This window comes from Haemorhous mexicanus, chromosome 3 (genome assembly GCF_027477595.1).
Source record: "Haemorhous mexicanus isolate bHaeMex1 chromosome 3, bHaeMex1.pri, whole genome shotgun sequence".
Taxonomy (NCBI): domain Eukaryota; kingdom Metazoa; phylum Chordata; class Aves; order Passeriformes; family Fringillidae; genus Haemorhous; species Haemorhous mexicanus.
Window position 1 is genome coordinate 43,300,986 of NC_082343.1, and position 27,127 is coordinate 43,328,112.

Genomic DNA, 27,127 nt, shown 5'->3' on the forward strand with positions numbered 1-27,127 from the left:
TTGAAAAGTTAAAAGCAATTCCTAGAAACAGCTAAATCACAGAGCTTCCAAAGAAAATGGTAAAATTAGTCAGCGTCTGCAAAATTTTATGAAGACATTTTCTCATTTGCCATTCTGGACTTAACATTATAGCATTATTTAAATGTAGAAAAAATGTTTATTTCTTGTAAGTATTTATTTGAAGAACACTAATTTGATTTAAAAAAAAAAATCTCTTTCTGTAAAGAAGTCAATTAGCAAATATGTTTTAGCAGAATACTTAACTTCCACTATGAAATATGAGAGGAGATATAAATAGAGCCCGTTCTGATGGAATGAAGAGAGCATTTCAGCCTTCACTTTCAAATCTACTTTCTGATATGCTGTCCATATTTCATAGTTAATGAGATCCATAAACCCACAAGTCTATGAAACAGAAAAGTCTATGGTTTGAATAAAGTGGGTTAAAGCCATAAAAAATATAGTTTATCTCATGCTGAAAGAAAGTGGGCTGTGAACATGTAACAACTGTACATTAAATATTACTTTCTGAGAATAACATAATGTTTATACATGAAGATTTGATTATTTTTCAAGATTGATGGTTTCAAAATACTGAAAAGTGCACAGGATAAAAAAGACATTTTTCTGGTTAGATTTTTTTCTAGTTTTCTTGTGGTGCCCCCTTATATGGTAGATTAGCATTCTACTTTGCCCAAGCCTGCCATAGAGCTTATACATAAGGTCAGAATTAAATTTTGGACCCCAGGTTGTCTAGTTCCCTTCTTTCTATTTAAATCTGGTGTGTGGTGTTGGCAAAAAGCCCAGAGAACCATCAGTCTAACTTGGAGGCCATTGCAGAGAAAAAGAGGCACCAGCAGTTGTGCTTCCAGACTCATTTCTTACATTGTGCTGGCTCTGGTTGTTTACAAGTGCAATTACAATAATGCATGTAAAATACTGCCCAAACAGGAAAAACCATAATGAATTATAAACACAATTACATTTTTTTTCTAAGATTTCTCTAAATATATGACAATATGAAAAAATTGTGTTGGAGATGTAAAGCTGTGAATCACATCTTTTCTGAAAGTTGTGACCAAAGATGAGATGGAAATACTTGGTTAAAAAGGAAATAAAAACTGGAAATCTGTAGATGAATTTTGGGTCCTGATAAATTATTTTAGAACTGAAATGTATGTCAGAAAATAGAAAATCAAAGTTAATAGCAGGTGCGTGGGTAGACATGCACATCACTGCTGGAATTTAGGGCATTTGCAAACCCTTGAGAGCTTTGCTTTAAAATGTCCCATTTTGCCAGAATATCTGCTAAAGAGTAATAACATCTTTTGTACCACTTGTAAAAGGAGCAGTTTGGCTCCCTGTGAGGTATAAGACAGTCAAGCACTGAAATATAGTCCTTCAATTTTTTACGAGCTTTTTGTTATTTAAATTTGTTACTGATGTGAAATGAGCACAATTATTTTAGATGAAATTATAAGTCTTTGCTACTTGATTGCAAATGAACTCTCACACAATATGTATTAGGTATTATTTAATTAGCTTTTGGAATATTAATAATAAGTACTCAGCAAACTAGTTAAGTAGCTTGAAAGCTGGAAATAGCTTTAGCAAGAATTTTAGTTGCACAGAGCTTTTGAGTAGTTTTCATTGTGCAGTGTCATGGAAGCAAAATTACCTTGGTTTACCTTGGTATTATACCAATATCACACAAGGTACTTTTCTCTGAATATTTTCCTGAGGGATACTTGGCCACATCCATGTAAAATAGCACTCTGTTTTAGAGTCATAAGTAGTAGTGTAGGTGTCTTGCTTTGGATCCCTCCGATTTAAAGGATGTTGCTATATCTCTTCTGTATTTTTTCTTCTGTGCCATGCAGATTGAAAGACATAAATAATACCCAGATTCTGAACACTGAGTAATTTCAATCTTCTGATGTGTTGGCAAGCCAGGCTATGTTGTCAACACCGTGATGTGTGATGTTTTTCAAACAGACCCCAGACAGCCTTTGTGAGTTATCTGTATTTGTCAAAATATGATTGTTGAAAAAAAATCCTTTTTTTCCCCAAGGAGTGTATGTTTATTATGTCTATGTGACTGTTTCCTAATTAATATTTGCTTGAAGTCTAATTGGATTGAATAAAACATAAAATGCAAGTAAGAATATTGTATAGATCTTAGGGATAAACCCTTCTTACATACAAAAAACCTGCTTCTGTAATGTACATTAGTAGTAACTAAAATGGAATTTGAGTGCATTCCCAGATGCTTTACTGAATCAGGGTTCATATTGCCTCAAAATTTGCATCTGTCAAAAGTGTTCTAAAAATTATAGGCGGGATTGTAACTGGCAGGTGGTGGAGAGCTGAGGGGATTGAGGTGATTTGCTGATCTTGGCGCCGCTCCCCAGCCCATTTTCTCATCTGCGGTCTTTAGGTTTCCTCAGTGTTCTGGGCTAATCTGGAACTAAAGTGCAGCAGTATGGGATGTGATTTCAAGTTGGTATTGGTTCAAACCCTGTTTAAAATTAGAAATATTCTTCTCATATACTCAAGATCTTAAATGAACCAGTCAAAATAGAACAGTTCCACTGCACTTACATGGGTCAAGCATTAGTTCAAATACAATTATGTTTCAGGAACTGTAGTTACTCACTGCTCGCAGCACTTTTCAAAGACCCATCTCTAAATTTGTGGCTATTTTCATAAGCATCTTTTGAAGTTCTGAATAAAATTTTCTTAGTCTATTGACAACTAGCTCTGCCTTTTTTTGCTGCTGTTGTTCTTAAGCATATTAAAACTAAATCTTGGGCATAATTAACCTATTCAACTTGCAGACTTGGTGTTCTGCCCCACTCTCCCCATTTTCTTCTTGACAAAATTTGGTATATTTATTAGTATCATTAGAGTCTATTTCCCTGAACATTTTTTGCAGTTGACGTGAGCCCCAGTGCCAGAATTCACATAGCTGTGAAAATTCTATTATATGAAACTGGCACAAATACAAACCACAGCATAACTAGATCACAGAACTGTCAAGGTTGGAAGAGGCCTCCAAGATCATCTAGTCCAACCATCAGCCCAGCACCACCATCTTTAACTTATTCAACAAATTTAACATATTTACCCCTAAACAACATCCCCAAGTGCCATCTTCAGTTGCTTCTTGAACACTTCCAGAGATGGCGACTTCACCACCTCCCTGGGCAACTTACTCCAGTGTCTAACCACTCTTGCAGTGAAAAAAAAATCCTATTATCTAATCTTTATCTCTCCTAGTGCAGTTTAAGGCCATTTTTCTCTCATCCTTTCACTTGAAACATGGCAGAAGTGACCAACCCCCACCTCACTACAGCCTCCTTTCAGGTGAATGTAGAGAGCTGAGTTGTAGGTCATCTCTTCTACTTTGTGAAAAAAAATCATTTTGTTTAGATGGGTTCAGTTTGCCCAGGGAGAAAATCTTGTTCAATGTTTTGAGCAAGGGTCTTAAAAAGAGGATTTTTATTTCTTTGTGGAAGATGGTCTTGCACATTTCTGCATAATTGTGTGAAGTTTCCTGTGCGTTTCAGTGAGTTTTCCCCTTTACTGTCCTGTAGCTCATAATTAGCAAGGTTTCAACAACATGGAAGTGCAGCAATGTTTCAGTTATAAATTGCTTTTAGACTGTATATAGCTTAAAGAATATTTCAGGATTCTTAAGGTAAAAGACACTCTGGAATTTCAGATAACAAAATTGCTGTTAATTTTTAATCCATGCCAAATAATATTGCAGGAAGTGAAACATGTTTGTTAGTGAGGGTAATAAAGCTCTCCCAAAATATCAAGCAAACTGACAGCTTTGAAAAAGTCAGAGATAACTTATTACAGAGAGGGGAAAATAAATATTTCTGGTATCAATTGGCATTTTCCTGCCAAGTTTGTGTTGGTCAAAGTGTACGTTTACTTCTGAGTTCAATAGTTCTCACTTCCTTGCATATTGTATGCTGGAAGGAGCCAGCAGCCCGTGGGGGTTGGAGGTGGTGTTTGCATGGCGTAGGTGGGGTTGCTCCCGGCTGCCTTTGAGGGCCGACCTGTGTCCCCTGGGGCAGGTGACATCCAGGGGCTGGAGCAGGGAGGGAGCGGAGCTGTCGGGAAGCGGTGGCACGCGCGCACCTGCCCGGCATCTGCTCGGGGCGCCTGCACCTGCCCGCGCCTCTGGCACGCCCGCGCGGGAATGCCAGCTGCACATCTGTGCGGGCTGGCCCTGGAAAAAGGAGCAGATGGCTGTGTGCAGCTTCAGAGAAGCCAAGTGTTTGCTGAAATGAGCTGCTCACAGGTGGATGCATTTATAAGCGTGTGGCTACAGTGCTTTGCTGGACATACTGGAGGTTTTCAAATTACTGTAGTAGAAATGTTCATCTGGAAGATGTCAGAAACAGCAAGAACTGATTCGTTCCCTTTCTTTTCAAGTGTATTCTGGATTGACATGGCCGCTGTCCAGGGGTTAAAAGTCAAGACGGTGTCCAGTGTCCTATCTGTTGCTTCTTCTATGACTTTGGTCAAATTGTTCAGTTTTTAGTTCTTGCTTGTAACAGTAGTCTCAATGATATAAGTTTTTTAGCCAAAATTGCTGTGTGAAAGTGAGCTTTTAATATGTTAACATTAATATTGATTTCATACATGTATTCTCCTCCCCTTCATCTTTGTTTTGGGTTTATTTCATTTGATGTTCACTGAGAAACAGCTGAGATGTGGTTGAAGGAACTTTTTCTAAAGAAATGCAGCTGTGTTGAGAGAAAAGCGTTAAAAGTACATTATAATATCCATTACCAGCATTTCTTTTTTAGCATCCAAAGACATCATCACTTGTTAAGACATTCTAATCCCAGTGTTTCACGTGAGGAAAGAGCAAACAGGGACAATAAACACCAAATGTGTAAAGGTAGTTGTATATTACCTCCAAAGAAAATTAGTGATTTATGAACAGATTTAGTTAAGTGTTTATAATCTCATCAACATGTCAGCATGTTTAACTTTCTAGCAAAATCATACAATTGTATGTTGTGTTTGTATCCTGAGGCTCCAGTACAATAGAGGAATAGTTCAGGCTAGGAGCAATGGTAAGTAGTATTTTTCAATTACAGTAGGCTGAAAGCATAGTGGTGTTCTGCAGGAAGTTTATTTTGGCACAGCACCTTCGGCATTTAAAAAAAAATTTTTTTAAAAATGTACCCTTTGTTTTAAAATGGCTGGGGATTGGTTCCTGAGGCTGAAATGTTATCAGCAAAGTGCCTGCAGAGTCCGATGCTTGGCTGAAGGACTGCAATGCCAAAGTTTGGCTTATTACTGAGCATGCATTTTCTTTAAAACAATATTCTTCTCTGTATTCAATAAGTCTTTAAAAATGGCCAAGTTACTCTCTCTCTCATATTAACTGTTTCCCTGTTTATTTTTAATTTGCTCTGACATAATGCTAATACAAGAAAATGTAGAATACTACGTGTAAATAATTTTATTTTCTTTAAAACCTAAGTTTGAAGTCAGTTCTTGAACAGCTCAGAAGACCATCTTTATGGTGTGTGCACCAAACAAGGATTCTCTAATTTCTCTGTATGCATTCATCTAAACCACAGCACAGGGTTGGCATTCGTGTGCAAAAGGCAGCAACTTTCAAGCTGTGACTGGCAATTTTCCATTTTGAAAGGAATAGGTATTCTGGAAGTGGATACCCTATTGTAGCTTAGTTTCAAATGAAATCCTGATATCTCGAACATCCCTGATCACAGGTTACAGTTTGTCAGTTCCCTTCACAGGTCATCTGAAATGCTGCTGCGTGACTCATTTGATTTGTCTTGGAGCTCGCGATTGTCATGAAATAGAAGCAGACAAGTTCTTCTTTTCCTCCTCAACCTGTGGACTTAACACCTAGAAAATTCCTTAGCCAGAACTGTTTGCTTTGGCCCATATCACTTCAAAGGGTGAACCGCAGTATCAACAATCTTACTGTGCAGCTGCTTTGCAATACAAAGAAAGTCAAGGGGGGGAAAAAACCCTACAAAACCTATATATTGCACTGGCAGGCAATATTTGCTCTACTGGAATTCTCTACACAAGGTATCTTGGTTCAATGACAGTTTTATTTGAAGAGCTTATGACATGAGTAACAGTTGTGATAATGTTTCTGGAAGCTGCAGTGCTGCAGACATGCTAAATTTTGCAAGGACTAATTCTGTGAAATTCACCGATCTTTCTGTTGTTTGCAGTGTGAAATAAATCAGACCCTTAAGAAATATAAACTCAAACAGCCTAAGAGAGGGGATGATCCTGCATTAGGACAATTGAATGAACCTTGAACCTCCACTCTGAATCTAGGGAGGAAAATAAAGAATACTGATGTTTAAGCTTGGCTAATTAAGCCTGGGACAATTGTAGCAGCGAACTGAGCAGTTGCAGGCCTAAGCAGCTGTCATTTGCCAAGGGAATCTGGGGCTGTGGAAGCACACAGGCAGCCAAGGCAGCCAAGCACACTCTGCCCAGTAGTTCTGTTGGTGGCAGAATTTTTACACCTAAAACTGTGTTCCATGAGCCAGTCCTATGATTAAACAAAGGGATAGTGCTGGATTAAGGTGTGGATAGGGACTTCACATCAGGAGTATGGTCAGGATGAGGCAGCAGCAAATGAAGACCCTCATTTTGAAGATTTTGGTAATGGAGGGACAGTGTAGAGTAGAATACAGAAATATATAGTGAGTGTCAGAAAGTAAAAGAGTGGAAAAAGTTTAGTGTTTGAAGGCTTACATTGGAAAGTTACTGGGATAGAAGTGACCTTTTGCATGCTTTCTAAATTTTTTCTCTGTGTCCCCTAATAACGTTTGATTGTGTTGGCCAATTTCGGCTGCATTTGACAGAAATGTAGGAGTCTGGGAGAGCAATACTTACTGCTGGTTTTTTTTAAATAGACAGCTGGGAAGATGGGGAAGGCACTCTAAGTTGCCCAACAGGACAAAACTTTATTGTGGCATCACTTTCATTAGGGCATCCATATGAGAGGATGCCCTAATGAAAGTGATGCCACATCACTTGTAACCCCCTGTAGACATCACTACAGAGGGCTACAAGAATTTTCAGAGTCCCAAAAAATTAAAATGTATTTTCCTACCAACTAAATTCAACAATATCCATTTGATGGAAAGGTTCAAGGATAAGTATGTATCCAAAAACATGAACAAATATTTAAGACACTAGAAATTAAAATCCATTCACTTTTGTAGAAGGGACATGGCTGCTGGCTGGGCTACAATCAGATGGTTAGCTTGGTGACTGTAATTCAAAACTGATGTCAGCATTCTGTAGATGTCATAGGTACTGGGGACTGTCATTAGCACTTTGGATCAGAGTTGAGCAGTTGTGGCTAAAATAGGGGAAGTAATGTTATTTTAGTCTTTCTGCAGGTGTTGATGTGCTGTCCATTGCAGAACTGAATAAATATGCTCAGAGGACTAAACTTTTTGATTGTGAAATTAATTATTACAGAAGTGTCACTTATGCTGGGGTTTGTTGTGGATATGATAAAGAGTTCTGATAAAAGCAACTGTTTATGAAAATTAAACAAGAAATGAGATGTAATCTTTTTGGAATTGAAGGAAATTTTTTTCTGGTTGCAAATTGGTTAGCAGTAATACTTTTGTGTTATTATTTGTGCTTAGTGGTGCTTAATGGTAAAAGCAATTTTTAATTTTTTTTAAAGTTCACTTCAATGGTGGTTTTGGTTTAATGTAAATACGAGTGTTGCTCCACAAAGAGGTATCATTTTACATCAAAGTCTTGATAAAACCCAGTAAATAAACTTTCCTGAACATATAAATACTAAACAATTGGGTTGTTTACAGCTAAATATTTACTTCAAAGTCTTAGAAGTGTTTAAAAACTGGTTTTTCTAGTTTCTGTTGCAGCCAATGCCCTCATAGGATCTCTTTTCAATCCCCGTTTTCCTTTGCACACACCTTGTTTAAGCAGGAAGAGCTTAATTTAAGCCGTAATCTTTCATCAGAATAAACCTTAGTCTGTTTTCAAAATACCGGCACTCCTCTCCCCCCTCAGTTTGACAGGGCCCAGCAGCTTATTGCTTAAAGCTGACTGATGCCTAGTAAATGCACAATTTCATCAGCCCACCTCTGCAGGGTGTCACTCCTGTAATTTACCAACATTGCACCAGTGTGAGTTATCCTTTTCTCCAGAACAGAGAGTAGAGCTCCAGTGTGCAGGAGCTTTAGCATCCTTTGCCTGCTCCCACTAGGAATTTATACTAATGGCTGAAGGCAGGACAATCTGCTCTCTGTCTGGGGTTGAGGTTGTTTAGTTGTGCTTTCCATTGCAATGACTTGTCTCAGCTGAGCGTTCATCTCTCTATATTTAGAACACGGTGTGCCTTAGAGCTCTCAGGCAAAGCTAAGCCTTACTGTTCTAGTGACAAGTTCCTGAGATAGCATCTACCTGCTGCCTTTATTGCTCAAGCACAAATTGCCTATGGTTAAATATTTGATCATTTAAGATACAGGTGGCTGCTAGGAGAGTTAATGTCAGAAGCAGCAATACTGATGATATACCGACTGAGTTCAAATGGATCTAAAAGGAGCTGGTTAAACCAGACAAGTACACAGATTTTGATCACTACCACTTGAATTCCAGCAGTTTATTGCATGGGACAAATTATATTGATTTGTAACTTTTGTTGTTGAATTGATTCATTTTAACTAGAAATCATCAAATACTAGTCTGTCCTTGAGTGTTGTGGTTTCCCTTTTATCACAAAAACAGGTATGTTCTTTTGTAGGTGGGTGAGGAAGGTGGGGAAGGGAGGAGTGGAGAAATGCATTATGTAATTTTAAAGCTTTTTCTTTTTAAATTTCTATGTCAAAATGTTAGCCATAGTCATTTCTTATGTATTCAACTTCACCACAGGAAGAAGGCAACAGAACAGGAAAAAAGTAAACTCTAGCCTAAATAACAATTATTAACAGAGTTTTTACATTGAAAAAGAGCATGCCCAGAATATTGTTGAAAATCCTACTAAATGAACGTGTTTTTAAATGAAATGTTGTATTTACTACATTGAGATACAGAGGACATGTAAAGTAGCACAAGTAAATAACTGTTAAATTGTCATCATATATTTTTTCCTTGGTTTCAAGAAATTCAGATGGTGAGATGGCTTTTCTGTGTCTGCTGACATCTGGTATGTTCAGATACTCACCCTCATATTTCAACTCTCATAGAACCTATTTATCATTTTGACAGAGTTTGAAGCTTTTAAACTCTAATCAGTTGAGTGGCAAATTATTTTTTTTAGTATGCTCCTGGAAATAGTTTGTGCAGCTTTCAAAATGCATAGTACAAGGTTTATACCTCTATAAAAAAATCCCTTCTATCTACAAAGAAGAGTCAGAAGACTACTAGTATTTCCTTAAAACATCCTGATTATTTTTTTAAATTATTATTTTATTAGATGAAATTTGAATTGGAAATTTGTACTTCATATACAAGATCCATGTATTTGCTCTTCCTGTAAGTTAAAACTCTTCAGCAGGATGTGCAGTCTCCATCTAGACTTGCAAGTGCTGCTGTGAGCAAACACCTTCCACCCTGCCAAGCCTCTTTCTGTCACCAATGCACATGCACACAGCCACAGAGATTGGCCTGAACTCAGTGATATAAGTCTTCTAGCAAAGAGATTTCTGAAATTGTTAGAAAAAAACTTTGTGCATAGTGTTGGAGATGCTGTAGCACTTCTCTTGCTCTTTTCAAGTAGCTTACCCAGTTCAGATCAAGCCTCTGATATCAGTAATCTCTGCTGCAGTGATGCTAGAGGACTGGGAACTTTTGAGTTCAGAGTCTTCAAATAGGAGAAAGTTCTCTTTTTCCCCAAGTGGAGGATGGGGAGCTGCCATTGGTAGGCTCAGCAGCAGGGCCACAGCAGAGGCAGCTGGTGCAGGAGGAGCAGTTCTCACACATTCCCCGTGTCTCTCACACAAATGTCATCAGCTGCTGGTAGGAGTAGCAGCAGTGAGATCACAGGGCTGCATCTCATGTGGTTCACTGGGGTCCTGAGTTTATAGAAATGGTAAAAAGAGCAGACACAATTTCCAAAAGGAAGTAATCTCTAGGGTGTAATGCCCTGCAAGACAAGACTTCTTTTCTTTTGGAATTTTCCACTTCCCATCATGACGTCTTAACATTGCAGACACCAAGCAGTTGTGAGCATTCCCATGGCAAGGCCACTCTGTGGTTTGCCATGTGCACAGCCTCATTGTTACAGACTTACTGTGCTTTCATTTTCTTTGGTTTTCATTGCCAGACATGGAAAACAGAAACTACCCTTTAGTCAGTGTATTTCCTGTCATCTTAAAATAAAGAAATCACTGTTGATAGCTCTTGCATTGGTCTTGCTATGCTAATTTCCATCAAAACACCAAGCCTTACCTGATATCCCTCACTCACACGTACAAACCCTCCACCCCCCAATACTAAAGTGCTTTAGGAAAGTCCTGGGCTGATATCCCTAGACAATGAAGTCTTCTAACCATAGAGCCTGTCACCAGCAACTTTATTTTTTCTTTTTGGCCACTATGTCTCAAGTTTAACTGAAAAGAGCACAGCTAGGGTTGTAAATGATGTGGATACACTTCCTTAGCAGATTTTCCTTAGCAGGTTTGATCTGGTGTTCAGAAACAATCTAGTAAATGCAATGTGAGAATCTCAGCTGCAACATGATAAGTGACTGTGTGCACTCTAGCAGTTTACTTTAGTTCAAATACTGGTTCGCTTAAACCACATTCCTCTCTCAAGTACCCTTCAGCATCATTAAACAGTTTGCAAACCCCTGCTTTACATGCCAGAGCAAGAGAGTTATGAGTGTGCATGTAGTTACTAGTCTCAGCTGGCAAAATGGTAGCTGACATCTGGAGGCAATAACTTCCTGAAACTCAATGGCCTTATCCCCTACTGAAAGGACATTTGTTTTAAAGGGAGGGCAGGAGAGAGTCTCCTTACTCTAATATGAAGTGTCATGATCAGAAAAATATGGACCTTTCGTTTTCTAAATGACTGCTCAAATTCTAGTGGGAGGTGTCCCTGCCCATGGCAGGAGACTTGAAGCTAGATGAACTTTAAGGTCCCTTTCAACCCAAACCATCCTACAGCTCTGTGAAATTAGCTGGAGTTGTCTGCATTTGTCTGGATGCCAGTGGTTGTCGCCAGTTGTCTGCACTGGATGAATTTCAGCTACTGACTGTCATGTTGGGTCAGTGCCCTGGTGGCCAGCCTGATGCCTTTCCAGGAATCACTAGAGACAGAAGAAGTTCTTCCCAGAGGGCTCTGAACCTCCCTGCCTGCATCTTCATATCTGAGTCCTCTTTTGCTTTTGCATTTTGCAGAAAGCAGCCCATGGAGAAGCACCTCGTATCTTCAAGTCAGCTTAACAAAACCCTACTGCCCCTTGTCTGTGGTTGGGGAGAACCCCATCAGAGAGGTCAGCTTCACCTAGTCAAATTTTGCAACAGAACTCAGTTCATTGCATAATAGTGTAGAAAACCTAATTCCTTCACCAGGGTCTGGCTCTATTCTCCAAACAATTTATGGTTTTCATTTTTGAAAGGAGCTTTGTAGCTCTTTATTGCTAGCAAAGGTTTCCTGATTTTGTTATGTGGACCTTAGGAAGGAAAAATTCTGATTCATTAGTACTACATTTCACAGATTTTGCTACTACTTGTCATTTTTTAAAACATAAGGCACTGATGCTGTATGTTCATACCTTCAAGTCTTTTGGAGATCTTTCAAGGTGTAAGGTGTAGTAGTAATGGCCACCCCTTTCCATTGCATTTCAGACAAACACTTCACAGCCCTGCAGGAGCAAGAGCTAAGACAATTTGAGTTACTTTTTACCCTTTCTGTTCCAGACTGGTTTGGATACTATTCCATTTCTGGCATAATTTATACCCTAAGGGTACACCAGCTACCAGGGATTACAGTACTGATGGCCACACTGTTAGGAATCTCTCCTGATCCTAACAGACTGCTGTGGCACAGACTGGAAAAGGCATTGCCCACTGAGAGCTTTGTGCTGTTTAAACAATACTTAAAATCAGAGTTTTCCCCATACTGGATTCAAGGTTTTCTATTTTGCTGTCCTCTGCCACAACAGGATGTTAAATTCACGCATGGAGTTTATCTTGGCTGTGAGTTTTAATTGTCTTGTTGAGTTTCTCATTTTGCATTTTCTAAATGTTGTTACACGATTCCAGTATTTCTTCTGGAGACATTCAGGTTGAAGTGAAATAATTTGACTTTCAGATTACAGTCAGAGGAAATTCTGGAGTGTTTAAAATAAAAGCTAGGATACAAAATAAACTTTGTTCTGTCAAATGCTGCAATTTAAATGATCTCTAAATGCTGTAACATTTCCGGGGTAAGCAGACTCTGGGAGGTCAGTGGATCACTGTACACATCAATTTGTACTCCCAGTTCATGTTTTGCATTCCACTAACAGAACTTTTTTCCCTGCAGAGCTGCTCATGCTTGAAAAATACTGCGGAGCCATTTATTTTGTCTTTCCATTTACATTTTGAATGTATTTGTCTTAAAAACTTGATTGAGATGCTGTGTTTGTTAAACTTCATTTCTTCCACTTTATTGAATAAAACTAGATACAGAACACTCAGACAAATTCTGCCGTGGACTAGAGGGCTGTCATTGTCACAACATCAGGACAGCTGACAATTTTCTCTGCTGCTGGTGTGTTTGTCTGTGATGGTAAGATGGCTCATACTTCTTGCCTTTGTGTGTGTGTGTGTTCACAGCTTGCACAGGTAGAATCCAGGGCTGTACATCTGGGTGCTGTCCTTATCCGTGGCCTTACAACGTTGCTCATGGCCAACAGTGCCTGTGGCTTTCCATTCAGGATGGATGATCTGATGCCTTGGGCAGTGTTTGATGGAAAACTTTTTCAAGAAAAATACCAGAAGGCACACCAAGGTTGCTCTGTGGAAGAACTTTTGGAAGGCAATGTAAGCAATCATTTCCTTTTAATTCTACATTCTTTGTAAAAATGTACCTGTCTGTTTTATTTGTTGGTTTTGTATTTATGTTTACACTTTTCCCCTTTCTTTATATTTTTATTCTCTTTCTTATTCCTTTTTAATTCACTCCACAAAAAAAATAATTTTTCAAAAAAGAGTAGAAAAACTGTGCTTATGAAGTAAGCTGTAATTTTACCTTTATTTTTGTTACCACTACTCAGAAAATAATAGAAAATAGTTGTCAATTTCAAAAAAGAAAAAGCCCACAATAGTTTTCTAGTACTGAGATATTAATGAGATCTTTCTCCCATAAGATTTTAAGCAACATATTTAGAACACCTTTAAAAAACCAAATGTTTTAGGGTGATATTTTCAAAGGCATTAAGGAACCTAAATTTTGAGATGAAGGTTTGGCAAATTCAAAGAGGATCTGCAAATCAGAAGAAGGTACATTCTTTTAGAATAGGTAAATATGGGTATATCTTTTAGAATCTCACCAAGTACCTTCCTGTAGCTCTAAGTACTGATTTAGTTCTCAGTTCCACTTTATCTTACAAATCTGGGCCTTTATAAGATTTGCATGCTGTGTTACCAGAAGAGCAGTGTGATTTCAGACATGTCTGGGCAGGGAGGTCCTGCTGAGCTCTGTGCCCTGCTCAGGGGCAGCATGGCCAGGCTCAGAGGTGGGGTCTGCTGGACTCAGTGCCAGACTGTGCTGATGCACTGCTGAAGCCTCAAACCAGACCTGCCTCGTGCCCCACCAGCACTGAATGTGTGGAGAGATGCTTGAGTAGATCTGTATCTATCTGGGAAGGTAGCTCTTCAATTAATGTGTCTGAAAAGCCTGTATCATTTAATTACTTTTGAAAATCTTACCTTTGAAATGCTTTTACCTGCTACTGAATGTATCACTTGAGGTTAAAATAACTATAGAGAAAAAAGGTTTCAGTTTTGATTTATTTTAATCTTGTGCATCAGTGCCAGTTGTTTTTGTATAACTGGTTTTCTTTTGTGATTTTGTGTCCAGCTGCATACCATGCTGGTCTGAAGTGAGGAGTGCAGCTCTTGTGAGTGGGTGGAATGAACATGTTTTTAGCATGAAGGAGGAGAATAATCCTTTCCATATGTGTTCAATCATATGATTAGGACCATAACCTCCATCCAAATCCTGTGGTTCCTATTAATTGGTCTGTTGATTTCAGTAGATATTGGATGGGGCTAATGGTTCATCCAGGAATTTCATGCAGGACTTTTACAAAACAATAGAGGGTTTAAAGAATAAATGGGAAAATGTTAAAGTATCCAAAATGAAATTGATACTTGTTTTCCTCTTGGGTAGAATTCAGGTTAGTGGATAACTTTGACAATAAAAATTTAAATCTGTACAACTTTTATATTAATTGATACAGATATTTTTAAATGTGTCATGTAGTAGGTTATAGCTAACATTTTAAAATCTTGTGTTAGTGTTGGAGTTCTATTTTATTCTGTTTTGTAATGAAGATGAAAAAAGATCTTACTTTCCTAGAACAGAGTTAGAAATATGCTTGGTCAACTGAAATATCTAGGTTAGGGTTTTTAAAAGCCTGATGCTCTGTTTTAAACAAACCCCAGATAAACTGTTCTCTTGTGAGGAAAAATACTCTAGCTATGTGAACTTTCAGAGTAGTTTAAATACCTTTTTCTTTTTTAGGTACAATTTTATGGTACATATATGGCAGAGATATGTACCCAGACTAATAAAATAGCTTTCCAGCTTATCAGTTTGAGGCAAGAATCTGTTTTGGGGAGAATTGCCAAGAGATGCCAGTTTAGTTGGGAACACTGGCAAGGGAACAAGTATATGTGATTGGTTTTTCCTCTTATTGTAAGTTCAACTTTAATAAATAAAAATGGTACTTAGTTCCTGGCAGAGCTTAATGTGCTGCTGGAAGCCAAGATTTTTCAGCACTTTTTTGTTAACAATCTAACCTTGAACACCACAAATCTATTCTGGTGATAGTGACAGTATTGTATTCAGAAAAGAAGTTATTCTACATTGTATGTTTTGTTATGGAAAAGAAAAATAATAGGAAAAAGTTATTCCTTTGGTTGCTCAGTGCTTGTCTCCTAACTCCTAGGATCCCTTCTCTATTATCTGAACAGTTGCATTACTTGAGGCAATCTCAGAATCAGTGTTGTTTTGAAACTGATAGGCTTAACTACAGTTAATAGGTTTCTGACAATTACAGTGGAAATACAAGCCTGGTTAAATATTTACATGTGTATCAAAAATTTTTAACATCTTAGGGTTTACTTCCTACCTTCCTTTTGGTTCTTATACCAAAAGAAGAAAATGTATACACTAAATACAGTTGATATTTTTGTAGGCAAGTTTTTGTATAGCTCAGCTCTTTGTAGCCTAACAGCTGTTAAAGATTAAAAAAATGAACAGCTTCTGATAAGAATAAAAATAGAGCCATCTTGTTTTTTTGGAAAATTATGCTAAGCTCATATTATGCTAGTTCTGTTTTTCAAAACGGTAATCATATTAGTTTGTTTATCCACACAGAAAATTGGCTATAATAGTCTCATAAAGAAGTGAGGCAATGATATTATCACTTTATTAGCCTTTTTATTGTGCTTCTCACTAATGAGTATGTTCATGGTCAATTTTTTAAAATTAAAACCAAATTACATCATGGGGTCAGCATAATTGATATGTTTTGTTCTTTTCTGATCTCACTTTTCATCCAATCTCCATCCATTCTGGGTTTATTCCCCCAGGAATAAAATGAAAGGTTTTTCTCTGTGCTCCTCACAGGCTGGACCCAGTTTGTGTGGTAAAACAAAATTTAAAAAAAAAATCTGTGGGTTTTAGTGAAGTCTCGCTAAAGATGTTTGTTAAGTCAAGAAATGTATTAGGCAAGTTAGGGAAATTCTCAGCAGGGTTCAGTCAGGGAGTCAGACTCTAATTTAAGATCTCTCTAGTTACTGCAGTCTTGCTACTTGTCAGAATTTTAGCTTATCCTCTCATCTTCAAAAGGAAATGTCATTCTGTAAGAATCAGTTCAGTTTTATGAAAATAACAAATTATGCTATTATTCTAAAATCTCTCTTTTCCTAATTATCTTCATTGTGTAGTAAATCCCACATGCCCAGTACCAATCAGAAAAAAAAAAAAACATTCTAAGATCTGTCACCTTTTCAAAGCTCACAGAAATCAGAGAAAGTTGAAGATGTATCACATCTCTCAATATTGCATCCTTAAATAGCTTCAGCTTGTCCTTTTGCCAGTAGAATTTTTCATCACATCACAAGGCCAACACTTGAATTTAATCCCCCCATTTCTTTTTAGATTGAGTTATGTTTATCAGCCAGGAGTTGGGGCAGATGTATTCCTGTTGGGTGAGCTCTGTTTCTAATGTATGAGATTAAGAGACTGATTCTAACTGGTGTATTTTCCATGAGTTCATCAGTCCTTTTCTGAAGGCTTTAACCATCTCTGCCTGAGGTATTGCAGCTGGAGCTCTAGTTAAGTGTATCTACAGGTGCAAGGTCATAGAATAGGACAGGACAGCAAGGGATTTGCAGATGGGAGCAGAGATGGAAAAGCTACTTCACTGAGAAAGGGGAAAGCATTTCTTCTGCACCCCTACTCGTCCCTCCAGGTATCCACATTTAATATTAAATGTTCAAACTTTATTTCCTGTTAAAGTGTGAACCAGATCTACCAGCTTCATGCATGCACAAGTGTGGCTAAGCCTTAGAGTTGTTGTGTATGTGTTTAATTTGTGCTACACCTGAAGAAAGAAGACTAGAAGTCATTGATTTTTAACTGTGTTTTCTGCAGGAGTCTTTGTACACACCCTTCCAGAATTTGAAGTCTCTCATTTGCAAGGTTTGCATGGCAAAGAACAGAACAATACAGAGCAGACCGAGAGGGAATGGAATTAACACAGGTTGGCATTGTGTGAATTTTCTCAATAAAGTTAATATATAGATGAGCTAAATTATCCTTTAACAGCAACAGCAATTGCATAGGCATCCCATCAAGCTAAGTAAATTTGAAGCTCTTTCTCCAAGAAGCAATGAATAGATCTAAGAAAATATTTACTCTTTCTAGCAATTAATGTGAATTTGATTACCCAAGTTTATATAGAATAATATTTCCATCTAGGTACATAGCTAGTGAGATATATGCAATAAGTATCATTAATTGACAGAAACATCACTCTTTATTCAGTGACTAAAGATATTTTTATAGGAGAAATTAAATGGCCCAGCTTTTTCTTTTAGTCCCTCAGGGGAGCTATTTAACATTGATAGTTGAAGGTCGGAATGAGGCATTGAAGATGAAATACTTCTTATTGCATTCACTGACATTTTTCAAAATAGGAGAGCTTTTGGGCAATTTGAAAAACTCTGCTTTCTTGCTCAAGATCTTGCTATTTCCCCCAACTTTATGGCACAGTTTGCTAAAGAACTCAGTTTGCAAATTTGTTTTCCCTACCTGAGCTGCCTGTCTTTTGGGGTAAAAAACATCTAAAAGGTTTTAAAATCAATCACATATCAGCCTGAATATTGAGGCTTCAAGACTTTGAAATAATTTACACTGAATCTCAGTGTTTATGCTCATATTACTGTTATTGCTTAATACCTGATCAGTTGTAATGTCTGTAAGGATAAAAATTACCCCTTCAGAATTCCTTGAGCAAATTACAACAGACAGAATTATTTTCTGCTAGTTCAGTACTTTGCATTATGTGGCAGCAATACTTCTGTTATGCCTCTACAATAAGCTCATGCTGGACACTCAAAATTGAGAATATCTGTTGGTGATTTATAATACCAGACCTTGGTAGCATCTGCTTTTCCTTGAGAGCTATATTTAACCATTTTAATTATGATTTGTGATTCCAATTTGGAGAGAGATTTCTGTTTGTTTTAATGACTGCAGTCTCCAAATTTGTGTCATAAAATTTTGATCTGGTTTCTAAATACACTTGTTAACAGCTTGTAATCATGATGTGCATAGATGGAAATAAGGACAAGAACTACACTTGTTAGTCTGAATTTAGCTTGGAAAGATCATAACTGTGCTTGAGTATTTTGGCACAAAACTAAGAAATACTGCTTCCTGAAAAAGAATACATTGTCTCTCTTTTTCTCCATTTAATCTTACATATCGTCAGAGTTGCTTAGTGAATACTGTTTTTCAGGAAGAGAACAAAGAGATTTTAATCCCAGGTTACAACAGCCACACAGAAGTCATGTTGTTTCTCCATATCATAACGAGATGAGGGAGTTCACACAAAGACATCTGCAATCCCAAGGTAAAAAATGGGTACATGTTTGTGGGTTTGGAATTGTCCCTACCACCAGTGTAACAGCTCTGTGTCTACCTGCAGTTCATGTTTATGTGTGCGGTAATCCTACAGCAGTCAGCAACAAAACTTGCATTGGTGCTTTAAGTTTTAGCTTTTATATTTTTCAGATTCTGTGCTGCTTCAGTGTGTAGTTCTGAGCTTCATCCTAAGGCTTGGTAAGCTCTCTTCACAGAGTAGGTAGACAGAACAAGTCCTTTTCCAGCTAGGGACCGAAGACAGTCCATACTCGTTTGGGGCCCAAGAGCATAAACAGTGTGGACTGAAGAGGGAAAACAAGAAGGATGGGACTTCATAACCTAAAGCTGTAATTGGGCAATTAATTCCAATTTGCTAATGGGCCAGAACTTATAAAAATGGGACCCCTCATAACCAGTCATCCATTTTTGGGACCATTTTGGGTTCATCTTGGGTGTAGCCCTGGCTGGGCTCCTGTACTGCCCAAGGTGTATCCATTGAGGCCTTTCAATAAATACCTACTTCATTCTTTATCCCTGTCTAGCCTCTGTTCTAGGTCAGCTTTCACAAGGCATCAGCATCAGTTACACAGTTGTGTATTGCCCCTTGCAAAAACCATCTCTGCAGGGTGAGGTGAAGTGTAGCATTGTAATCTGCAATCATCTTCTACTCACAGTGTTCTGGGAAATAAGCTTTCATGTGGTATTTGTAATTTTCATGCTTGGTCTCAGCTGAACTGTGTTTAAAATTGTAGCAGTTCTAAAACAAATTGGCACAGCTGCACAGAAATGTGCCTGAAGTCTTTAGCTGCAGATCTTCGTTCATACTTCAACAAAACCCTCAAGCATATGAATAAAGTTAAACACATTCTTGAGTGGTTTTCTAGATCAGGGTCCCTGCTTCCAGGTCACTGCCTAAGTGATAAAAATGCAAGTTTTTTCTTGCCTTGGCATTAATCTTAAGTCATTCACCAGGCTCACTTCTTGAAGAGAACAGACATTTCAGTGAAACACCACAGTGGGTAACACTGTTGAGCTGACTTAATTCAGTTTTACTTCCTCGTTACTCTGAGTTGAAGCACATACATGTAGATTAAAGAAAATAATCAAAAGGAAGAGAGGTGTCTAAGAAACATCAATTATTTTATTAAGTCTACAGAGCCTGAATTTCTTTTATGTTTCCAGGTGAGGTTTTCAAATAAGATCGCTGATGTGATTAGGAAAGATAAATAATAAATGGATACTGTGAAGTCTTAAATGTGTTTCAGCTGCCACTGTTGAATGCTTCAGAGTAAGATAATATCATCTGATTCACAAATAATATTCTTTGATCCTCTATGTAAAATATAAAGCTCAAATATAGAGTATGTATGCTGACCATATGCAAAACCCAAACTGGTCATTGTTACCAGTTCTTGACCATCTGAAAAAACCTGACCCCTGATATTCAGGGGTCAGATAATCTCTGACCAGCTCCAGAGATATTATGTCTAGGTGTATTCCACAAAGTATGTTCCACAGTAACTGTGCTGCTGTGTTATAAATGTCTTTCAGTAGCATTATTTAAACATCTTGGCTTCTTCTACACTATCCCTATTTCCTACCCTCAGGACACTCTTAAAACATGATCCCATAACTGCAGTTAAATTGCCTGTGTTATAAGTAAAACAGGTTTATTGGAAAAATACATCTGTCCTTATAAAAGAGCCCTGCAATATTTTAGAGCTCCTTTTAAAGTGATCTGCCAACATGACTCATTTTGGCAAAATTCTTTTTCTAAGTTTGCTAATATTAGCACAGGTATTTGGATTACTTCTCTATGTAGTTGTTGTCTGTTATATGTGTATCTCAGCAAAGAGAGGGAAAAAAAGAACAGCCATTTTCTGTTCATGGTAGCTTATGTGATAAAACTCCCTAGTAATAATACTGCTGTCTATCCCATCCTCTGTGTACCTTTCCATGGCACACTGTTATGGCTCCTGCTATTGCATATAATACATAAATCACTGGATTAAATATAGTAAAAAGTAATGGACCAGTAACCATGGGACCCATATCTTCTGTATCAGGAGTGTATATAATGATTAGGCAGCCTTTGCTCTCTCTTATCAGTTAATGTTTAAGAATTCTGTGACAATGTCTCAGCTTCACCAGTGGAGGAAAGAGTGCCTCCACCAAGAAAGCATCAACCCAAGATGGCAGTGGCATTTCTCTGAGAGGATGGCTTGAATCCCCTCAGGCAGAACAAGAACTGGACTCAGGCATCCTTATTTATATGGCCAATAGTAGCTGCTGTACCCAGCTGCTGTAATAAGCAGCTCATCTTCAAGCTGTATTTTGAGTGCAGGGAATTCAGCTGTGGCTTTTTTTGTATTTTGGGAAGGTTGGGGTGGTTTTTGTTTGATTTTATTCATTTAACTGCTCTCCATAAATTTCTTGGCTGTGTGTTACAAATGGATAAAAGCACACCTGTGTTACTCAGAGCAGGACATCTAAGCCTCAGGAAGGTAGATTTTCCCTTATTGTTTCTTGTTTGATAATTTATGGCTTTTAGGTTTGTGGCTGCAACACCACCCCACAGCCCATATACCCAATTGGTAGACAAACTTCATTAATTAGAAGTTAAGACCAAAAATACATTGGTTTGCATCACAGTGTTAACTCATTCTTTAAGAACCTAAAAATAAACTGAGCATTAAGAACTGTGGAAATCACTGTTAATTACCCGTTTCTTTACAGAATGTAATTGCATCAAAAGGGTCCATCCACTTCAGCCTTAGCACACTGTAAAACACATAACTGCTGATAATACAAGCAGCCTCTCATTTGCAAGATACTGAGTCAAGTCTTCCACACTGGTGTTGCTTTCAACCATGCTTCTGATTAATAGGATTTTGGTAGAACTGTAATGCAGATGGGACTTGGTGGAACTTCAGTGCTGAGAAAAGATTTAATTTACATTGTGAGTGCTGCTTTGCTAATAGGACTCTAACTAAAGCAGAATAGTGCACAGGCACACTTAAACCAGTATGAAAATATTTGTAAATACAGCTTATATCTGGTTCTAAACAGCATATTATCCTTACCTGAATTCATAGAGTCAGATCTACCAGGCACAGATGAGATTTACTATCCCAACCCATTTACTGGGTTAGGTTTAAAAGTTACAGTCACCCAAGAGTTTTAAAAAGAGCTCCATGCACTTTATCCTCCAGGATCTCAGAATACATACATACATACATACATACATACATACATACATACATAATTACACACCAACTGGACAGTGACGTGCATTTTTTTAAGATATGTATAATTGTAACTTTTCTTGCATGCTATCTTGATAAGCCCTTGTTTTTTGCTTGAATGTTCACTGAATGTATTTAATTCCTCTCTTACTCTCTCCAGGTGGAGGATCAGAGCATCCACACAGGAGGAGGTATCACCTGCCTCCTCAGTAAAGAATTCATGTCTACAAGTAGCAAATGGGATGGTGAAATAATTGCCACCGAGATAACTTTTGTTTATTCAGGCCTTCACCTATTTTTATGAACGGTGCAGAGTAACTGGACAGTATGACTGTGGAGGAAATCACACAAAGCTGAGGCTGTTCAGCTTGTTAATCACTTGTTATGTTAGGTCTAAGCTTCTTATGAGACCAGAATCACCAAAACTTAAGTTACAGCTACCTGAGCACAGTAGCATCCCAGTATAGCTACGCTGTTTTGTCCATTTGACAAGGGAAAGTCTGAATTGTTTTTTATTCCACTGTGAGATATTCCTGAATGAAAATTTAAGACTTAAACTATAATTATTGCATATTTTTGTAATAGTTGTTTATATTACAATACTTTCCTCACAATGAATAATGTGACATGTCTACTCTGTACTGTGGTTTATGTCTTGATTGTGGATTATGTGAACACCCTGTGTTTTAAGGGTTATACCATTGTTTCTGAAACCCTGAAAAGTTTGAAACATGACATCACTGTTGTAAGCATCTTCTGCCAGTGAAATAATGTGACTTTCTTGTAAAATGTAACACTCTTTTACAAAGGAAAAAAAATTGCTTTTGCATTTGATACTTTTAGTTAAGCAACTTTTTGTAATTTTTTCAACTGAGGAAGGAACCTATCATGCTCTACTTCTATAATGAATAATAGATATGAGAACTCAATATTTCTTTTCTGCCCAGAAGTCTAATTAAAACACTGACCTTCAAAATTAAAAATTGGTGTGTTTCGCTTTGTGATTCAGTGTCAGTAATATTTGTTTAGTTCTGAAATCAAGGGGGTGTCAAGAGAGGAGCCAGGCTCTCCTTAGGGGTGCCCGGCAATAGGACAAGAGGCAATGGGCAGAAACTGATGATGAGAAGTTCCACTTGAATATGAACTTCACCCTTCACTGTGAGGGTGACTGAGCCCTGAACAGGTTGTCCTGAGAGGTTGTGATGTTCAAGAACCACCTGGCCTCAATGCTGAGGCTTGTGCCCCATGCTCTGGGATGACCATGACTAAACAGGGAGGTTGGTCCAGGTGACCCCCTGTGGTCCCTTCCAGCCTGACCCACTCTGTGGTTATTCAGTTAATGCTGTTTCTTAGGCCTCGTGCAGGTGACTCCTTTGATTCGACTGTCAGTGGAACTTTGTTCCTGTTTAGTATCCATGTTATGTCAAAGTGAATAGCACTGTCACACATCCATAACTCCATACTCAATTTCCTCCTGTGTATTTTTCAGTTTGTAACCCAAAAAATATATTTTTCATACTCTGTATATATTAACAATCCAACTAAATAAATAAGCAATAAGGATTTCTAGTTTTATTAAAAATTTGAGCAGACACCATTTCACACAACTCAGTGTCTTGATTTGCATTTCAGGAAATGCACTGTCATCATAGGGGTATTCCTGCTTCCTTTTTCAATTGATTTTCCACTGACTGTACTCTCATTTTTTTACTGTCATTTTTATCCCTCCCCTACAAACCTTTTGAAATAATGTGGTTTGAATTTTATGAAAACTTCTCTGGTTTCAGGGATCTCATGATGTATAATAGTGTATTTTAAAAGAATGTGATTGTGTGCCAGAATGTGTTGGTAATTCCCTCTTCAGGCTTTGATATGAGAAAAGATGTCTGTTGTCCTCAATAAACAAAGTTAAATACAGTTAGAGTGGAAGTTTTGCTGTGCTAGCTGTGGTATGAATTGTTGGTAATCATTACCCTGATTACTGGAGAATTGATAGCGTCTCTGTGAGGTTTTCTTCCTAATGTTAGACCATAAGCAGAAGCTGCTTATTATTATTACTATTTCCAAGCTAAAAGATTTTTTTTCCCACCAGGAATACTAGAGGGAAAGCAGAAGCATGAAGCTGAAACATAGAGGTACTACTTTCCTGTCTCACTGAACTTTGATTTGGTCACAATACCACAAAGCTTATGGACTCTAGAAGGAAATAATTTCATTCTAGTTTAGTCAGGTTTCCTTAATATGTGGACTATAGGGTTGTTTTGAATAGTTACAGAACAGAGGACAAACAGACATGGATTTGAAGTGAAGGAACACTTCAAAGAAGTGAAGAAAGCATTCTTGTTCTGCTGTACTGCTTAGTTGTCTCTAGCCTGTGCACTGGGTAGCTGCCTTTCATCAAATATTCACTGAAACTGTGGATTGATTTAATAGCTTCGTGTGTTCCCCTTCTGGAAGGGGATCCAGAGGACATTCCGTAACGTCAATAACTTAATCAAGTGACTCAGCAGAAATTGTGGCGTGGTCATTGTGAGAGAGTGACTGACAGGAGCACTTCTATCAGCTTTCCTCTTCATGTAGCCTTCCTCTCAAATTGCTTTGCTCATTTGTGACACCATCACACAGGGAATCTGAATCTGGGCTGAAGAAAAAACCCTGAACAATGAGTTAATCTTATGATGCTGTGGCACTGCAATTATCAAAACTTATAGTTTGTGCTCTTTTTTAAAAGAGGAGACCACAATTTTAATTGCTCTGCTGTCTTAGCAAGTGCTGTGCTGAGATGGAGCTCTCCAGGTACTGTGGGACTGCACCTCAGCAGTGAGGTCACTGCCCTACATTGCCCCTCCACTGCTGGCTTGCCTTCCCTGGTGGAGCAGGCCCCCCTTGCTGCTCCATGACAGCTTTAAGGCCCTGACAGCACAGGGGGTCAGGAAGTTGGCTGAAACTTGTCTAGTGTCAAAACAATAGATATGGCCTGTGGGCTGAAAACAGCTGGAAAACTGAAAATGGCTACAAACCAGCCAAGTGCCTTTGTGCATCCCTGCAGAATTAGGACCTTGCTTTCTTTGCTTTCCTAAGCCTTGCAGCTGACACTCAGACCTTTCTCACCCATAGCCAGGCTGATGGGCACACTGTGTTTCAGCTGTGCCCATCACAAATGTGAAGCTGGTTCAGAAAACAAAGAAGCTCATTTGTTAAAGGGTGTGTTCTTGAAGCTGATTCTTGTAGAGCATTGTGGCTTGTACTGGTTTTGGAGCCCTGTGTTGGTGCTCAGGCAATAAGTTTAGCCTACAGTTTTTACCTAGAAGTGTGGCATTGAGACAACACATGATGAGTTGAAAAGTTGTCTGTAACAGACAGGGGCAGCTGGCAGGGTATTCTGTCTGAGTGCTCACCAGCCTAAATTTATTTATCTTAAATTTATCTTACTACAAAATCAAGGTCTAATGAGTCTAATGTTTGGTTTTGCTTGTGCCAACTGGGAAAATACATCTTCAGTATATTAAAACCCCTCAACCTTAGAGTCTGGAATATTAGTTCAGGTAAGGAATCCAAACCAGTTACTGACTGTGGTGCTGTACTGGGTGCTGCTCATTGCCTGGGTAGCAGCTATGGCACTGCACAGCTTAAAACTCACTAACACACCTGAAATCAGAGTGCAGGCAGGACATCAGCTGTAGCAATTGCACCTACTATCTCCCACACCTATAGAAACAACAAATATACAGCACCAAGCCTGGCAGAGTTCAAGGAGAGTTGGGACAATGCTGTCAGGCATTTTGTGTGACTCTTGGGGATGATGCTGGGCAGGGCTAGGTGTTGGACTCAATGATCCAACTGGGCATATTCTGTGATTCTGTGAAATAGGGAGGGAGGCATTTCTTCAGGGCAAAGAACTGAGTGCAGAATTTCAATCACATGGTGTTATATTCTGCACTGGGTGTTCGTGCTCAATATCAAAATGTATCTTGCCAATAAGCACCACCAAAAGACTCTCTTCTCCTCAGTGATGACATTTGTGATGACTGTTTACCGTTCCTCTGGAGATGAAGGACTTGATTTGGTGTTCAGATACAGGCACAAACCTGAAAGTGACACAGGCTAGGGAAGCAAGGACAAGACAGAATGCAAGGTATGGGTGCACACAACTCATCAATTTAGTATTTTGAGGCTTTGCAGTATTTTGAGTCTTTTTGAGTATTTGTCTTTGCATTGACTCTTATTTTCCCAGTTACACATTTATTAGGAGTGGTTCCATAGATAAACAGGGATATATTAACTGCTCATATAGTTAATCTAGGCATGATTTTTTTTTTCATATTAATACACTGGTATTTCAAATATATGAAGCTTCTCTTTTTCATGCCAGAAGATACAAGAAATATTAGGCACAGAAACCAATCCTGGATATAAGCTCTCTGAAAATGCTTGATAGCGGCAGGCTTTTTAATAGAAAATAGTGCACCCTGTCTCAAAAAATTAGGTAGCCAAGTCTGCAGCTGGTTTTTGGACTCAAAGAGCAAAACTGTACTGTAAGAGATGTTCTGATATCAGATGTGTTTCCTAAATATGCTTTAGGTGGCTTAAAAACTTATTATTCCCTGAAAGCAATCATAGTTTTTAGAAAAGTGATGAGAAACTTGCATGGCATTTATGGCATTTGGAAAAGTTAGGTCAAGGTAACCATGCAGGAGTTACCTTCATCACATTCAGCTTTATTTTAGGCACGAGGTTGTTTGTTAATAGCAGAAGACCAGCAGGCTCTGTATCTACTTCCTGATAACACTTTAATTTTCACTTGTGATCATGATGCAGCTCATCTAAAAGGGCTGTAAGTGTAGAACGTGCTGCCTTTTGATAATCATCTTTGTCCCCTAGTTTAATTACCCAGCAGGTCCTTCAGTCCTTCTGATCTACATTCTGCTGGAGGGTTTTCAATTCCAGTGACATTTATGGAGGTCTGAGGCAGGGTGCTGGTGACAAGGCTGAACCTCTTGTCACATAATACACATAGGAAAGATCACCACTTTTAAACAGGGTGATAAGGCTGCCCCCAAATCCTTGAGCAACTTACAATACTCCTCTCTTTAACAAAGCCTTCATTCTGGAGGTGTGATTTAATTTCTACTCCACCTTCCCTATGCAGAGAGGGGATTTCACAAAGGAGCAAATGGGAGCATTTCAAACAAATCCACTGTGAAATTGCATCTCCAGACAGAAGAGGGAGAGCAGCTATACAGTGGATGTACAGTAGCACAGAGCATTTAGAAGCTGGTCAGTGCATCTAGACCAAAACTTCTAGGTTTTAAAAAGAATTTAGAATCCTTGAGCAAATACTAGTTTGGAATACACTTAATGCAGGTGTGTTTGTGGTTTTTATTGACTACCTGCCTATCTAGGCTCATCTTGTGACTGTGTGACACCAGCGCAAATCTAGGCATTGATTGTGGTTTATGCTTTAAATAAAAATTAGATTTAATGATTTCCTGGAGTTTTTGAAC

At 38.3% G+C, this 27,127-nt stretch overlaps 1 protein-coding gene across 7 annotated transcripts in view; it reads left to right on the forward strand.

Annotated features, from left to right (window-relative positions):
- Positions 1-27,127, forward strand: part of FAM120B (family with sequence similarity 120 member B) — a 78,656-nt gene that overhangs the window by 25,222 nt on the left and 26,307 nt on the right. For 2 of the 7 annotated variants that reach the window (XM_059841548.1, XM_059841545.1), the window contains exons 7-9: positions 12,834-13,040; positions 16,885-16,993; positions 18,227-18,367. In XM_059841548.1, coding sequence (XP_059697531.1) covers positions 12,834-13,040; positions 16,885-16,993; positions 18,227-18,367 — 457 coding nt within the window. Of the gene's footprint in view, positions 1-12,833; positions 13,041-16,884; positions 16,994-18,226; positions 18,368-21,783; positions 23,541-23,715; positions 23,899-27,127 lie in introns of those variants that run through there. The other 5 variants (XM_059841551.1, XM_059841546.1, XM_059841549.1 and 2 more) reach the window with 4 other exon arrangements.